This window comes from Aspergillus flavus, chromosome 5 (genome assembly GCF_009017415.1).
Source record: "Aspergillus flavus chromosome 5, complete sequence".
NCBI lineage: Eukaryota > Fungi > Ascomycota > Eurotiomycetes > Eurotiales > Aspergillaceae > Aspergillus > Aspergillus flavus.
In genome coordinates, this window is record NC_092408.1 from 2,645,358 (window position 1) to 2,661,558 (window position 16,201).

Consider the following 16,201-nt stretch of genomic DNA (forward strand, 5'->3'; position numbering starts at 1 on the left):
GACTTGAGTAAGATGTTCTGGTAATAGTGGATGTTAGTTGATCTACGCCCTGTGGGCAGTACAGTTTATTCTTTGTCCTCGATTACAGTTCGAGTTCGTCTCCCATTGGAACAAAATATTGCCAGATAAATATCTTTGCCTATGTCTAGATTCTTTTAAATCTTGTAGTTGACATAGTCCGCTTGTTCTTGTCTTCTTTGTTGTAGTATCTATCCCTATGGTGGAGCACTTATTACGCATCATGTTCTTCTCCTAACGTCACAAATGAAATCAGAGCAAAACACCTTTCGGTGATAATGGCCACTTAAGACCGGGATAAGGGCTCATAAATAGTGAACCCGAAGGGATGAGCTTATGCAGGCACTGTCTCTGGATGGTCCAATGCTTCAGTAACCTTCCAATCCTATGCTTCACTCATTGTTCTGGTAACAATTTGCCGGGCCAGATGGTTAACCTCCTTCCTCTCTTCGACAACCTCGGGGACATGTTCTTCCTCAGAGCCCTTCTTGAATCGACCAAGCTTCAGCTTCCTTGCGATCGGTGTTAAGACGGGAATGTAGCCGTGCTTCTCATTGTACCTCATGCAGACGTATGAGGTAATGATCACTACCCAGTAAAGGTTGTAAGATAGCACTGATCCATAGGTGGCGGAATTGGTCCACCCAAACAGAGCGTTGAAGATACCCCAACCACCACCACCGCCAAGCTCTGGGTTACAGCAGTTTACATGCCAGACACTCTGGCGAATATCGTAAGATCCAGGGCCTGAGCCGGTCTCAGAAGCATCTCCACCAATGACATGGTTCCAGGTATTATTCTCCAGGTACCAGACAGCGCGGGAAAACAAGCCTGCGGCGACCAAGTAGAGGAAGCAAGTAGATATAATCAGAAAGTACTGTAAGGAAGTTGAGCTTCCACCCCTGCATCAAGATTCGTTAGCCACCGTCGAACGATACTGTGCAGATAATGATTCTTAAAGTAGACAGAATGTAACGCACAAGACTTACCGATACATCACATAGCCTACTGCAACACCAGCCAAAAGGCCACAGAACACGGCCAAGGGGAATGAAGACGCTGGCAATCCCAGTCCCACACCACCGACATAAACGATAGCCTCAAGTCCCTCTCGAAGAACGGTAACGAATGGCAAGATGAACATGACATATTTCTCGGACCAGTCCTTCAGACGACCCATTATGGTCGTAGACTTTTCCTTTTTCTCCAAGGCACGGGAGAGCTTGACGCGCCATTTCTCGCGCATTTTGTTCACACGCAAAAGGCCCGCCCCCATGATAGAAATAATGATGGATGCTATAAAGCCAAAAATGCCTTCCCAGATATCCTCTGTGTTCGTGAAGGTATCTTTTTCCAACCCGTAGAAAGCTCCGATCATACCTGCACCGATACATAGGCACAAGAATAGACCTAAACCTACTCCACACCATACCTGTTATTGTTAGCAGCTCATTATCGAATGATGTTCATGATAAACAAAGGTATAAAGAAATAGGGAAGGACACTCACCTGTATTCGCAATCTCTTCAGAGCTGCCTTGTCTCCTTCAGCACCCAAAGTTTGGGTGAGGAAGGCAAGAAGCACCGATACAATGATACTGCTTTCGAGACATTCTCGGAAGCAAATGAAAAAGACTATACACGGTCAGCAACGGTCGTCTTGTACAAAAGCAGACTCAGAGAGTATAATGAGAGTTACCAGTGACTGCAAAGACTTGATTTGCCATGTTGACTCACAGTCTGAAGACCTATCTGGTTCATGAGGTGAACTTGGAGATGCTGCTAGACCAGTTTATATACACAAAATTTGGAATGATACGAAATTCAGCTTCTCTCGAGTGCTTCATTTGACCGGGCCCAAACCGGCAATCAATCATCCGATAGTATTGTGACAATAAAGACGAATCTCCACTCATACCAGTCAAGGATCACGAGGTCAACGCGTAATGAGAACTTTTTCTCTTCTCCTCTCGGTTGACCGTGGCGGCGAAATCCGCCAGCCCACCACGGGTCATACAATTTTCGGAAGGTACATTGAAAATGGGACCATGAGGAGGATGATAGCTTTTGCCAAGGGTCTAAATCTCGGATCAGATAACCGTTTGCAGGACAGTCTGCATCGACTTCATCTCCAGTGGCTCCACCCTAAATTCTCGCGTAATACCACTACCATGTATTGAAATTACACGACATAGAGACGGTATACGATATCTGATACGGCTTATGGACTTGTCTCTGTTGTCCCTTTTGGTTTATATAAGAGTCTGTCCGTGCAGAGTTCAATTTTCTGTCTTGATTATTGCCTTCGTTTCTTTAACACTAGCGAACTGTTTGGATTCGGGCTTTGTGGACAGAAGAATGAATCTCCTCTCTCTTCTGTCGCTTTCGGCCATCAGTGCCATCGCCTGGGCAGAGACACACGTCTTTGACTGGAACATAACATGGGTAACAGCAAATCCTGATGGAATGCAGCCTCGTCCTGTGATTGGGATCAATAATGAATGGCCACTGCCTCTCTTAAATTTTACCAAGGGCGACAGGATTATTGCCAACGTGAGAAATCAGCTTGGCAACGAATCTACCAGTGTTCATTTCCATGGCTTCTTCCAGAATGGGACAAATGAGATGGATGGGCCGCCTGGCGTCACTCAATGCAACATTCCTCCAAATGAGACAATGGTGTACAACTTCACAGTGAGTCCCCTAAGTCTGACGCACCTGGTTCACGCTGACAGCGATGCAAGCTTGATCAATCCGGTACATATTGGTATCATTCCCACACGAAGGGGCAGTATCCCGACGGCTGGCGCCAAGCTTTGGTGATCCATGATGAGGAGGATCCCTACATTGGCAAATACTACGAAGAGCGAGTTATTACTCTATCTGATTGGTACCATGATGAAATGCCTGGTCTCCTGAAAGAATTTATTAATGTTGCCAATCCAACTGGCGCAGAGCCGGTTCCCAAGTCTGCTTTGATGAATGACACACAGAATTTGACTGTCCCAGTGGAGCCTGGCAAGACCTATCTCTTCAGAGTAGTGAATATTGGCGCTTTTGCAAGCCAATATTTCTGGATTGAGGATCATGATATGCAGATTGTCGAGGTAGATGGGGTCTGGACAGAGCCAGCGACTGCCTCTATGATCTACATAGCCTCTGCACAGCGGTACAGCGTTCTTGTCACGATGAAGAACGAGACCAATGCCAATTATGCCATGGTCGGCAGCATGGATACAGTAAGCATGGCCATATGCAAAGCGATATCACACAGAAAAGATGTGAATAAACTAATCTGTGCTAGGATCTATTTGACACTCTTCCCTCGGATCTGAATTACAATTCCACTGGGTGGTTGGTCTATGATTCTTCTGTTGAGAAGCCAGCAGCCAAATCGGTGTCTGAGTTCGACTTCTATGATGATTTTGAGCTCGTTCCTTACGATGGACTAGAGCGGTATGGAGATGCAGATATTACCGTGACTTTGGATCTCACCATGGACAACCTTGGTGATGGGGCAAACTAGTAAGCTACGCATATACTTCTCTTAGCGCTTCTTGCATATCAGAAAAGCAATACGCTAACCTAAATACCAGTGCCTTTTTCAATGGAATCTCATATGTGGCGCCCAAAGTTCCAATTCTGTACTCGACGCTTACGACAGGATCCGCTGCCACAGATGCCGCTATATACGGCACAGACACCAACGCATTCGTTTTAAACAAGGGTGATATCGTTGATATCGTCCTCAACAATGATGATACTGGCAAACACCCATTCCACTTGCATGGACACAACTTCCAGGTCATCTGGAGAAGCGGAGATTATGAAGGCCATTTCAACCCGGACAATGTCACTTTCTCATCCGTACCCGTGCGGCGCGATACTCTAATCGCCAAACCGATGGGCAACTTTGTCGTCCGGTTTAAGGCAGATAATCCTGGTACGAGCAAACTATGCTGAAAATTCAAGGAAGATATCTTTACTAATACATGGTCGTAAGGTATTTGGCTCTTCCACTGTCACATCGAGTGGCATATGGATGCAGGGCTGGCCGCTGTGATGGTCGAGGCTCCGTTATACCTTCAGGAGAACCTGACTATCCCACAGAATCATTATGATGTTTGTAGCGCAAGCGGCACTCCAACCGAAGGTAATGCAGCGGGAAATACTGAAGACTTCTATGATCTTACAGGGGAGAACAAGGCAGTTGCCCCGCTCCCTGCTGGCTTTACGGCACGCGGCATCGTAGCTTTGGTTTTCAGTTGCGTCGCCGCTTTTGTTGGCTTGGCCTCCATCGTGTGGTAAGCTTTGATACATATTTCTGAAGCCAGGAGCAGTCGCTAATAAGGTACAGGTACGGGGTGGCTCCTATCAAGAACAGCCGTATGTTGGTTTGATCATGCTGCGGAAGGGGGCGTGGTAGTCACGCCAGGTGGAATATCTACATAGAGTACTTTAAACTAGTTCTGTTCATAATAAATTCACATTCCTATCCCATACCTACTATATATTCCTTTTAGAGATAATTAAAATCCGAAATTGAAAGTTTCTCTTACACTTTGTAACCACGCAATGGTCCACACATGCCAGTCGGAGATAAATGTCAGATTAACAGTCCATCTCTACCCTGGCAAAGCCGGACAGAGATTACCAGCCGATAGCCGAAATCCGACAACTTTGGGAAATGTAGTTGACGCTATTCCTGCCTGAATATCTGATTGATAGCTGCCTTCCGTTCCACTCGGAACAGTGGGACGCCAAGATCACAGCTCGCAAACCTGACCAAATCGGGATGGATGCCCATTTCGCGCATAATCCGGGGATTCGTCCAGTGGCGGAAACTTTGGGAGACGCGTAGCATTTATTTATCTAATTTGCCTTATTGTGCGGGTTCTACTACAGATATCCACTATTGGTGCTTGCCACAACGGAGAGGGAACAAACCATTGCAGAAAGAGCATATACTTTCCGAGCGCAATTTCTCTTATCAATCTAATCAGATACATGTTGCGGAACAGCCGGAAGTCCCCCGGGATATATTCAACCATGCATCACATTGTTTAACGAATATTTGCTTCGGAATTCGCGTAAGTTAGCACGAATTTACTCGAGTTATCGCAGAAGGGGGAGATCTTAGGTCATTTGTTTGAAGCCAGTATATATGCTGGATTCCCTTTATTCAAATCTATGTTGTGCAAATCTGATACTAGCATTTTCCAGACTACAACAAAATGGAACAATAGATTATCAATCGGAGCCTGATAGCTGATTCGCATGCCGAAGTGAGAGACTTGGCATCACTCAACGTTTTTATCGAAGGGTTCAGCAAGTCTAGCCCACAGTAGCTTGGGTAAGCAAAGATGCCGAAGAACTGTCTCGAAGTCTTGGCTAATCTACTGTTTGGATTGTCTATGCTTCTATGATTTTGATCCGCCGGTTGACCGAAACTGAATGCGCATTTACCTAAGAAACTGTACTGTACTGTAAGTACAGGCTCCGTAAAGTGGAACCCTTGGCAAGAGCTTAGCTCAAAGGCTTGACCTGGTGCCAAGAACTAGCATAAACACCACTACTAGGTGGGTCGGATCATGTATATTCGCTAGGCATCACACCGGAGCATATTGCAGACTCTCCGCTCCGGTATGTTGGGCTCAGAATGGCGTCCTGTGCTTCACTCGCCAAGACCGAGTGGATACTTCGCTGTAGCCAGCATTGCCGCCCAAAAAACTTGGCCTGTTCTCAAGCCTGAAATTAGATGGTGCAAACTCGGTAGTCATGATTAGTCCTTGACTCAACTGTGCATGGATCAAGTTCGCTTAGCGCTTTGTACCACTTACGGTCCATACGTATATCGTGTTGGGCCATAGTTGCATACGAACCATTTCGAAAAGAGTATTGCCTCGGAACTGGCAGGGCCGAAATACCCATTATCGGAGATACAGACTAACTAGGAGACTTGTAAATGCAATCCTTAGCTTCCTGGCCCCTCTCAGCTCCAAAGCGCCACAAGTGGGGGAATATGCGTATCTGGTGGACTTCTACGGATACCAATAGTCATGAATTACCGTCCAATCGGTGATTCCAAGTTACTTTGTAATGGGCACGACCAGATATATAACAGCCTGAGAAGCTTCATCCTTCGTGAGAAAATTGTTGTTACCATCAGCACAATGCACCTCAGAGCTGCCTTTCTCGCACTATGCTGGGCCGGTGTCCCAGCCCTTGCGGGACAAGGTGAAAGCCATAATGCTGCTGATAGCTTCGATGAGTACTGTTTCTATTCCATCTACACAGCCCTTTCAGATTATGCATTTGCTGGGAGTACAATTTTGGCGTCTTCTCAAGACAGTCAGGGTGGAACTAGTCATGGAGGCTCCGATACCTCTGGTGATGGGCAATCCTCTTCATCGATGGGGCAAACCTCGTCGAGTAACCAATCTGCTTCTAGCACACAGTCCTCCGCTGCAAGTGAACCGTCACATGGTAAGAGATCCCTGCGCCGCCGAGGACACAAGGGCAGCTCAGGAACCTCAACTGGGCCATGCAATAGCACCATTGAAGTCACTTCGATGTATGCAAGTGCAAAAGCATGGTGCACTAAGGCTGAACTCAAGGCTACTATTCCATACTGGGAGAGTCTCTGTGAACAAAATAGCCTGACCCTCATGGACTTGTCCGAGGTTGAAGCCAACGTTACCGACACGTATCTTGCGTCTCTACCCACTATCGACCCGGAAATGAATAGCACCTCAACGACTGCCACCATTGAATCGCCAGTTCTACTGAGTCACTCCTACTATAAAAGGGCTCACAAGTCATACGTACGTTTCTTTTGTTCTGGCTTCTCTTTCTTCGTCTTCTGACCATTCCTAGGTGACCCATGACTTTGCTTTGGACAAGGACAAGCGGTTCGGCTGGGGTCTGATGGGATACTGGGGAGGCATACTGGTCCTAGGCATGATGGCCAAACTGATGGGTTCAGTTTCTAGCCAACGACGGGCGCCCAGCTGCCGAGATGCAGAGCCCAATATAGCCTTGCAAAGCATGCATCGGAAACAAACTAAGCCTAAGGCTATGACATCTGTGTTGCATTACCTGCGGACTTACTTCGTCGTCCCCGCTAGTTTCGCTCCAATTTTGCCCCATCACCAACAGCTTTATTATTGGCACACTGTTCCACGCCGCCTGGACCTCCTGATTGTTTTGGGATTTTGGGCCCTTTGCATTATCCTTGCCTGCGTTGACTATCAGAGCTTCTCCGGGAACATTGAGTACTACCTTCCAAGCTCCGAGAAAATACAGAGTCCACTAGCTAATCGATATCTCATAGGATGTCAAGCGTGTTCCAGCAGAACTGGCAATACTCATCCGACCGTACGGGTATTCTGTCGTATGCTTGTCTTCCCTTTCTGTGGCTATTTGCCGGGCGTAACAATATCTTTCTTTGGGCGACAAACTTCAGCGTACAGTCGTTCAATATCTTCCATCGTCATGTGGCGTGGGCCTGTACTATCCTTGCGATCGTTCATTCTATCAACTATAGCGTTGTGTTTGCATACTATGGTGAGTGATATACTGATAATTGGTCAATATTTACTGATAAGGGTATGTCTATGATAGATGGCAGATTCCAAAGTGTCTGGCTGCAAGAGTACTGGTATATGGGAGTAGTGGTGAGTGGGCGGCAACGTTTTACGTTGTTCGAAATATTACCTTGCTAACTCCAAACCAGGCCACTATTCTCATGTCTTTTATGCTCGTTCAATCGCTGACTATGCTGAGGCGTATTGGCTATGAGACATTCCTCATCATCCATATCGTTTTCGCAATTGTGGTTGTGTATGCTCTCTTCCGGTACGTACCCGTCGCTTAACAGTGCGCCAATTAACCCTGTAGCGATCAGCATTTAACTAATTTCTAAACTGTTTAAAGTCATACCAGCTTCGACGGCACCAAGTGGAATGGCTATCTGTGGCCAATGGTGGCGATCTGGGGCTTTGATCGTACTGTTCGCCTGGTCCGTATAGCCTACTGCAACTTCAATGTCCGGTTTGGCAAACAATTCGTGTCTACCACCCAGTCCACGGTACACTACTGCGAGGATAGCGATCTTATCAAAGTTGAACTATGGCCTGCATCAACGACACTTACCCCACAGCCTGGGCAGCATTATTACCTCTACCAACCCGTTTCTCTCAAAGGCTGGGAAAACCACCCATTCACTCTGGGCGCCTATGTACCAACGCAAGACAAAAACCCTGAACAAGGGAATAAGTTAATCTTCTACATCCGTCCTTACGATGGATGGACGAGGCGTCTTCGTGACCTTTGCCGCAAATCCCAGATGAACATTCATCTCCCATTATTGCTCGAAGGCCCTTACGGATCTAGGGCCGCTCTTCACACATGTGAGTCCATTCTGATGATTGTTGGCGGTACCGGTATTGCTGCCGCAGTGCCATATATCATTGAACACGTCTCGCGTGCGAAAGAAGGAAAGACAAGAACGGTACGGGTCCAACTAGTTTGGTCTGCTCGGAGCACAGAGATGTACTCTCAAGTCTTCTCTGACGAGTTAAGCACCCTCCTACATCATCAGGACATTACCACGACCTACTTCTGTACCAACAAGTCATCATTGGACCCCGAAATGAAAACTGGAAGTGGTAGCGATGTGCCCGGTGAAAGCCCAGTAAGCTCCACGTTGGGTGACAAGGAAGGAAATGTGACTTCGTCGGTACGGAACGGAACCGTGCAGTTTCTCTCTGGCCGTCCTGATGTGGGTGGTATCATCAAAGCGGAGGCGCAAGAAGCCAAGGTCAGTTCTGGCCGATTAGCAGTGCTCACTTGTGGTCCAGCCCAGATGGCGGATGACTGTCGACAAACGGTGTATGAGGTAATGAAAGATGGATTCCAAGACATTGAGTACCATGAAGAGGCCTTCGGATGGTAATGCAGTATATCTTCATGGTGGGGCAAGATCGATAAGGATTGATTGATTAGATAAGGGCATGCAGACAATGCTTTCGCTGGTGGGATGCGACCTTATTGGTTTAGTTAAGCTTTTATATTACTAGAACTTATTGTTTATTATGTCCTTCTTTAGAAACACACTATAAAAGTACCTCAAGCTCGATATCTGTCGGACTCGATCAATTGTGCAGATCCAATCCTTTAATATATATACTACTACGCGGCACTAGAATGTAGATGCAACTCCGAAACAAATCTTGACGGCGGCCAGATAAATACTAGCCGTACTTTCTCTGACCATACCTCTTCTATTCACAACCAATAGATTAATACATTAGTATCGTCAACTGCTGTTGTTGACATCATGTCCTTGTAGGGCACAGCAGGGCGGTCAAACACGTGGTGTGGAAAAGGAGGTCGGCAGATATTCCGAGTCCAATTTTTGGTTCTTTTTCTTCTTTTCCCCACAATCGGGACTTGGAGGAGTCTCCTTGGCAACTCGCTTCGTTCCTGCATTTTTCTTCAATCTTTCTTGTTTCTCTTGTGTGACTCGTCTGATATTCAATTGACGAAAGAAGAATTCGCAACTCTTCAATGGGATTGTACCTTGTAAACTACTATTTACCACACAAATGGTTTTCCCAGGAAGGCGAAGTACCGGCTGTTATGTTTGCCGCAAGCGAAAAGTCAAGGTGAGTTGATCGCTCAGGGTTAACTGCAGCCGGAAAGGCATTAACGGCCAAATCAGTGTGATGGCGCGCGGCCAGCATGCGCACGCTGCACCAAGTTCGGGAGAAAATGTATTGGCTATCCCGACTCGTTTAAGTTTCGATTCTACGATAGCACGTCCTTTCAGAATGAGTCCTCAACCCCACTAAGACCTGAACACGTCCGAGTGAACCCCGCTACTGTCCAGGAAGGGAAACGGAGGGATCCATCAAATGGAACTGCGCAAACAACAGGCCATGATCGCCCAAAAGTACCCTCAAAGTTGCAATCCATCTCCGTGCCCCAGTGTTTGTCTATTACTTCCTGGGAATCCTGGCCGTTATCCTACTTCTTCCATCAACACGTCCTTATCGTCCATAGATCTCCCTGTGGCGGCCATCTAGCGTTCCTGCCGGAGCTCTACCGTGAGAAGGGCTCTGAACCCTGCCTCAAGCATGCGGTGCTTAGTGTCGCATATCTAGCCCTATTCAATTCCAACCGTTCTCGCTTTCTTTGGACCCAAGCCAGGAATAACTACAGCACCGCATTGGTGGCATTAGCAGCGTCTTTAAACACGCCGGAGTCAGCCGCTAGAGATGAAGTATTTGCGGCCTCCTTGTTTCTGAGCATGTTCATAGTTAGTTCATTTGACCCTAGGTGAAGCCGAATTCAAAAGTAAACTAACCGTGGTTTTAGGATTTAAGCAATGAAAGAAAGAACTCGTTGAACGCTCACATTCCCGGTATTCACGCGTTGATGCAGTTACGGGGAGTTGCTTCTCTGCGTGGCAAATATGGTCGGGTTTTACTTGCATGGGCATTTATGCGATCGGTGAGTTAAATGACAAAATTTTCAACTTGTGTAGCACGAATTTCTAAACTAGTATCATGTTAGCAAATTCAAGCCATAGCCAGCAACGACTTCGGATATGGCTGCCTACCGGCGCCTTTGAGCACGATGGAAAACCCCGACAGTGTGTGCCGTGCTGGAATTGTGATCAGCATGATCTCGAAATTTTGTGAATCCGTCAAATACCTTAAAGAGTGTATGCAGTTTCAGGCTCTGAACGGCTATGCGTCAACCACCGAACCCTCATACGAACTGTTAGAACAAGCAGGCTCTATCATGAACCACATTGACAGCTGGCACGCTCGCCTTCCACGTCACTGGAAAGCCAAGCTGAAGGATGCAACGCCTGGCGGTCTTCCTGGGGAGCGTGTCTCAGCTTCCAAAGATTCCTGGACGACTTGTTTCGTGGCCATCATTAGTGCGACGCACTTGTTCTTTTACCTGCAATTTCTCGAATACTGTGAATGCGTCACTCCTAACCTGGAAGCTCTGAAGGCACTTCCGGATGAAAATTCAGTCTACTACCCTCTCTACGGAATTGGTAGTCGGATCCAGGATTCAGTCAACATAATATGCTTGTCTGTGTCATATGCACTGGGAAGCATGAACGTACATGGGGATTTTGAACCCTTCCACGATACCAAGCACGGAATTGGGTACAACCTTCTCTGGCCTATGTCGCTTGTTGCGAATTGTCAATTCTCCATGACAGAGCAAGCTCGTCTTTGTCGGCGAGCACTCGAGTACACTTGGTCGACAATGGGCCGTGTTGATAACTCATCCTGAGCCACGATCTTGAAGAGAATGTGTCCAGCAATGTGGTGACAAGCAGCTAGCTTGACGAACCGCTCGGATTATAATTAGCACGTCTTTACCATATGATGGCACCTTGACTTAGAGACAATAAACCCCAAGACAACGCACCTTGTGGTGAGATAGCCTCTTGGATGAAGCGAGTTGATGGCAGGAGCTTATCAAGGAGTTCCATCTATCTAACACCACCAAGACTCGGCGTTTCGGCTCGCTTGAAATCACCGACATTCTGTCATGGTCATGTTCTGGTGCGACATGATTGAGATACCCAAAAGGCTACCGCCACATCTTGAAGTGTGCAGTTGTAGCCGCAGCAAAATAAACCTTTGAAGGCCTGACGTCTCTTTGAAAAATGCAATGATCAGCTCTGGGTCCCTTCAGGGAGTGACGCAAACAATGACGAAACTACCATCTGATGGGCTTTTCTAAAAAAAGGACACGCAGACTACCATTATGCCGGAACAGCAGATTCATATCTTTAGCAGGGATCTGTGCCACCTGTTGTTCATGTCGTCTTGCGAGCTATAGAGCTGAGGTGACACTGAGAGTGTCAAGACATCCTTGAGAAAATTTCAGGATGTCCAGATATTAGTATCTTGTATTATAAGTGGGAATCGGTACGCAAAACTTATTTACGCCACATGATCTGATCTAACCTAAGTGGTCAAAAGGGTAAATGATGCAGAGTTCAGTGAAGGCTCCACACGCTAGAGATAGGTTGCATTTTCTGAGACTTGGTGGATCTCTCTCCAAGGGGCTGAGATCTACAGAGTATATTTGTTCTCCGGCAACGTCTCTGGTTTGTTATTCATCCGCGATAGAGCCAACGCTATATAAGTCAAAAACTGTCCGTTGCTCAAACCAAGTGTTCATCCACCCAATCATTCAATCTTCACAGCCTGTCTCTCGTTTTATCTGGTCTTTCTATCTTCACGATGTTGTCCCCCCTTTTCTTTACAGCTGCGCTCGCAGCGCCAGCGGTCAACAATTCCTCGTCTTCGGTTTGTGGCGCTGGTTCCTCGATTGGCACATACACCATCAGTGCGAACGACACTATTTACTCCATCGCCACCACTCTCAACCGTGGGGTCTGCCCGCTGGCAAGGTACAATCACTTATCTGACCCCGAGCTTCTTTATCCCGGCGAGGTTCTCTACATCCCCCCTGAAGCTTGTAACACCAACGCTGCAGACACTTCCTGTCTCCTGAGTCTTCAAAATTCGACCACCAATGATTGCATCTTTGGCGGCCCCCACACCTACCGCACCTTTGAAGGTGATACCCTCCGCAAAATCGCTCTGGGCAAGTTCAACATTACCCTCGAGGCCTTGAACAGCTCTGTTGGTCGCATGGCGGGGGTCTCGTCACCCGACGAAACCATTGAACCGAACACATTCATCAAGCTCCCGCAATGTAATCCTAGCTCGTGTGGAATCCAGCCCCTAGAATACGTTTGGGGTACGTACCAGGATCTAGCGGAAGAGTACGGAACAACGCCGGGGCAGATTTTTGCTTTGAATCCGACTTTTAATCATAGTTCTACGGGACCGGGAGTTGGGGGATGGATTACGTTGCCAGTCAATTGCGGGCTAGATGGGGAGACATATACGGTTGTTTCTTAAGTTTTATGTACTATACTTTCGACGGAAAGGTGGAGAATTGACCGTCTGCTTGGGTATAGCCGATAATTTGGGTGGACAAATAGATTATACGTTTCAGATATACGCTATGTACCCAAAGACAACCGAGAAATAGGAGGCCAGAACAGGCATGATATGTGCATAAGTCGTCGTCATGACCGACGACCTCTGTGGTACCAAGTACATTGGGTTTAGATCAGCGAGGCAAAATATATTTTCATCTCCTCGGGCGTGAACTCGGCTCGGGGGAAATTACCCGCAAGAGGGGGAGTTTGCGAAAGTCCCCACTTGTCCTTATTGCCGATACTCCACTTCGACTCCACCGCAGTAGATCCAGTGCTAATAGCCGCCAGAGATAGATAGGACAGTATAGGAACTTTTTCACCATGACAAATTTGTATCTCTACACCATGCAGTATAGAAATAATGACATTAAGCGGTATATCACTACGGCCAGTATTCGTGGCTTGGTGGTGCGATCATTCCATCGTATGAGTCTGATTTTGCAATGACTTCTACAATATCAAATTGTATGCACCCATAAAAAGCCCAAAATGTCTATAATAACATGCTATCCGTCGCGATTTCAGCCCCATTATTTGCATGGGTAACTACACAGTACAAGAATCTATCATTTCAGATTGTAATTCAGTCCCATACAGGCCCCCAGTAATCATTCTCCCCTTGATATGCCTCATCATACTTCTGGGGCCGAGGGTGATGGTAATCCCTCTGTGATCCTTGCGGCCAGATCGGGATAGCACAGAACTCATCGTCACGATACCCACGACACTCCTTCCACACCGTCCAGTCCAGATAGTCCATTAACTCGCGAATAGTGGAGACCATAGTCCGGGGCTCAGTCTCGTTCCTCACAGCAATTAATGCCGAGCATATCCGGTGATCGACAGCGTATAATGCTCTTTGCGCAAGGGGAGAGTTGCCCGTGGGGAGTGGAACAAACTGTGTAGAACAGAGCTTAATAGCCTGCTCCTCATCTCCGCTTCGGACATCGATAAAAGGCGCCATGAGGCGGTCGATCTGAGCGACTATAGACTCGCGAAGGTCAGAGTCACCGTGGTGATGCTTCCGCGACAGTAGACCATGTAGAAAGCGACCGTATTTCTCAACAATCAGGTCCGCAACGGCCTGCCAGTTCACCGAGCGGTCATTCGCATCATGCGTCAGCACTAATTGCGTCAAATTATCACGGATGGGCTGTAACTCTTCGCTGGACAAGTGTGCCAAACGCGGCAGCTTGCTATCGCCAGTGAACAAGTCAAGATCGTAGCTATAAGCCGTGACAAAATGATCGTAGTGCACTCGAACGCGCTCACCCCCAATACCATGAAACCGAGACGTGACGGCTCTGAGAAGCTCACCAGGCTTGCCCTTCGGCTTTCCTTTCCCACCCTTGTTTGGTCCACCTTTAAAACCAGGGTGTCTGACCTGGGTCACCTGCACAGGTACCAGGTTCACCTCAGGATCACATAGAATGATCTCAAAGCCAGCAGCCATACGAATAACACCATCAACCCGTCCCTCCCACTCCGTCTGCGCAATACGACAAACAGCCTTGGCCCGCTGATCTTCCATCCCTACCCCACCATGCAGGGTATCATTGAACAAGATCCGATCCTGGGAATCCAAAGTACCAATCCGCGATTTTCCCGCAGAGGTACCATCAATATAAACAAGACGCAACTCCTTGGCAGTTAGGAACGTATGCAGGAAGCCTGAATCATCCGCAGGCGAATCCTCTGCCGCCATGGTATGCTGCAGATGCTGGTCCGAAGGCATAGACGGAGACGGTCGTCGAGACGGACGAGCAAAGACCATCGCATGATCAGGTTCAAAGGCCATCCACCCGATCTTCTCGATAGGGTCTGACCGGGCGTTTCCGTGATAGAGTTGGATGCCTTCGGGGACGGCGGCCAGGAAGAATGACATGCCATTGTGATGAAGTGATGAGCCCCACAGGCGCATTGAAGCATGGATAGCGTTGAAGATGTGGTTTGCATTGTGCATGGCAGCACTGCCGGTGAGAAAGAGTGCTAAGGTTGAGAGTATTTTGTTTGCATGCATGAGGGTGATGGAAGTGAATTACTTGTATAGTGTGCTTGGGGTTGATGGTATGGGTCATAAGTAGGGGTATTTAATGGTGCAGGAATGCCTTATAGAAGCTTGTACATCACTACTGATAGCCTCTTTCCATGGTCGAACCGTGGAAGTCCTTAACGCCGAGCTCGGGATCAGATTCGGATATAGAAAAAGAAGCCACTAATCCATTTACAGTAAAATAGATATACATCATGATAACGAGCATATTTCTGCAAGTTGGCTTGGCACTAATCATGTCTGAAAAAATAGGATTTCATACTAGGCCTCAATAGGCTAGTCAATAGCTTAAATAGGTAAGATACAGCTGACTAAGTCAGAGCTTGTCTGGTCTAAGGCTAATGTCGCTTGTCATGATTTATATGATATTAGTGAGATTATAATATTTAGACACAGTTTGACTATTCCCTATCTTAATATTAAGAACCCATCCTTTTGTCAAGAATAGTCAAGACATGATCTATTCTCCATTGGGCTCCCTATACACATGAGTCCAAGCCACTATGCGGTGAAGTAGTCAGCGGTACTGTGTACAACTTGTAGACAGCCACAAATATAGAAAGACACAAGCCTAGTTTTTATTTATCTTCTGTCCAGATATTCCTCACAATCAGTCAACTGACAGCTAATGCTTTCGATGAATATTGGCATTAAGCCATTCAAGACCTTCTTCGAGACCATCGCCAGTAGTAGCGCAGGTATTCTGGATATACTAAACATGGATGATATTTTACGCCACGCAGTGAGAGGTGGTTGGAGGTCTATTTGGTATAAACTTACCCAATTGCGGTGTGTAAGACCTGAAAGACTAAGATGGCTGGTGATCTCAGCCGTGTTCATAGCACCCTAAAATGAGTTTCTATCAATATCTGTGTCGACTGTTATATATCCCATGAAAGGAATGTTTCATACAGAAATGTCGTTTTTGTTAGACATAACAAGTAGGGTAGCATCCCTGAAGTCGTCTTTATTCAGCAAGCGTTGCAATTCTTCCCGAGCATCGCTAATAAGCTCGCGATCACTACTATTCAACTACAAAAATAATTCCTTCAATATCGAAAGATTATTTCCCCAGCGACG

The 16,201-nt window shown here is 47.0% G+C and overlaps 6 protein-coding genes across 6 annotated transcripts; 3 read left to right on the forward strand and 3 right to left on the reverse strand.

The window, feature by feature from the left end:
* Nucleotides 1-187: 187 nt before the first annotated feature.
* F9C07_2285038 (high-affinity iron transporter FtrA) lies at nt 188-2,016 on the reverse strand. Its single transcript, XM_041293059.2, has 4 exons — nt 1,717-2,016; nt 1,528-1,652; nt 1,008-1,450; nt 188-920 (listed from the first exon to the last, which is right to left on the reverse strand). Exons 1-4 carry the CDS (start codon nt 1,742-1,744, stop codon nt 404-406), a joined length of 1,113 nt encoding a protein of 370 aa, XP_041147863.1. The 5' UTR covers nt 1,745-2,016; the 3' UTR covers nt 188-403.
* Nucleotides 2,017-2,289: 273 nt separating this feature from the next.
* Nucleotides 2,290-5,006, forward strand: F9C07_2259344 (Cupredoxin). Its single transcript, XM_071510142.1, has 6 exons — nt 2,290-2,711; nt 2,762-3,256; nt 3,322-3,542; nt 3,614-3,960; nt 4,021-4,298; nt 4,711-5,006. Exons 1-6 carry the CDS (start codon nt 2,376-2,378, stop codon nt 4,876-4,878), a joined length of 1,845 nt encoding a protein of 614 aa, XP_071364488.1. The 5' UTR covers nt 2,290-2,375; the 3' UTR covers nt 4,879-5,006.
* A 1,184-nt stretch (nt 5,007-6,190) lies between these two features.
* Nucleotides 6,191-9,080, forward strand: F9C07_2259354 (ferric reductase transmembrane component 4 precursor; the record flags this gene model as incomplete). Its single annotated transcript, XM_041293050.2, has 6 exons — nt 6,191-6,841; nt 6,894-7,291; nt 7,351-7,583; nt 7,641-7,693; nt 7,753-7,874; nt 7,953-9,080. 6 exons carry the CDS (start codon nt 6,191-6,193, stop codon nt 8,971-8,973), a joined length of 2,478 nt encoding a protein of 825 aa, XP_041147865.1. The 3' UTR covers nt 8,974-9,080.
* A 507-nt stretch (nt 9,081-9,587) lies between these two features.
* Nucleotides 9,588-12,985, forward strand: F9C07_8654 (uncharacterized protein; the record flags this gene model as incomplete). Its single annotated transcript, XM_071511806.1, has 5 exons — nt 9,588-9,685; nt 10,083-10,338; nt 10,398-10,532; nt 10,596-11,293; nt 12,406-12,985. The coding sequence occupies 5 exons, from the start codon at nt 9,588-9,590 to the stop codon at nt 12,983-12,985; spliced, it is 1,767 nt and encodes a 588-aa protein (XP_071364489.1).
* Nucleotides 12,986-13,485: 500 nt separating this feature from the next.
* Nucleotides 13,486-15,329, reverse strand: F9C07_2285042 (uncharacterized protein; the record flags this gene model as incomplete). The annotated part of the gene is made up of 2 exons (XM_041286448.2): nt 13,486-15,057; nt 15,227-15,329. The coding sequence occupies 2 exons, from the start codon at nt 15,327-15,329 to the stop codon at nt 13,652-13,654; spliced, it is 1,509 nt and encodes a 502-aa protein (XP_041147868.2). The 3' UTR covers nt 13,486-13,651.
* A 417-nt stretch (nt 15,330-15,746) lies between these two features.
* On the reverse strand, nt 15,747-16,153 carry F9C07_2071891 (ADP-ribosylation factor family-domain-containing protein; the record flags this gene model as incomplete). The annotated part of the gene is made up of 3 exons (XM_071508771.1): nt 15,747-15,833; nt 15,902-15,967; nt 16,034-16,153. Coding segments are annotated over 3 exons (273 nt in total), but the record flags the coding sequence as incomplete, so codon positions are not given.
* Nucleotides 16,154-16,201: the final 48 nt, after the last annotated feature.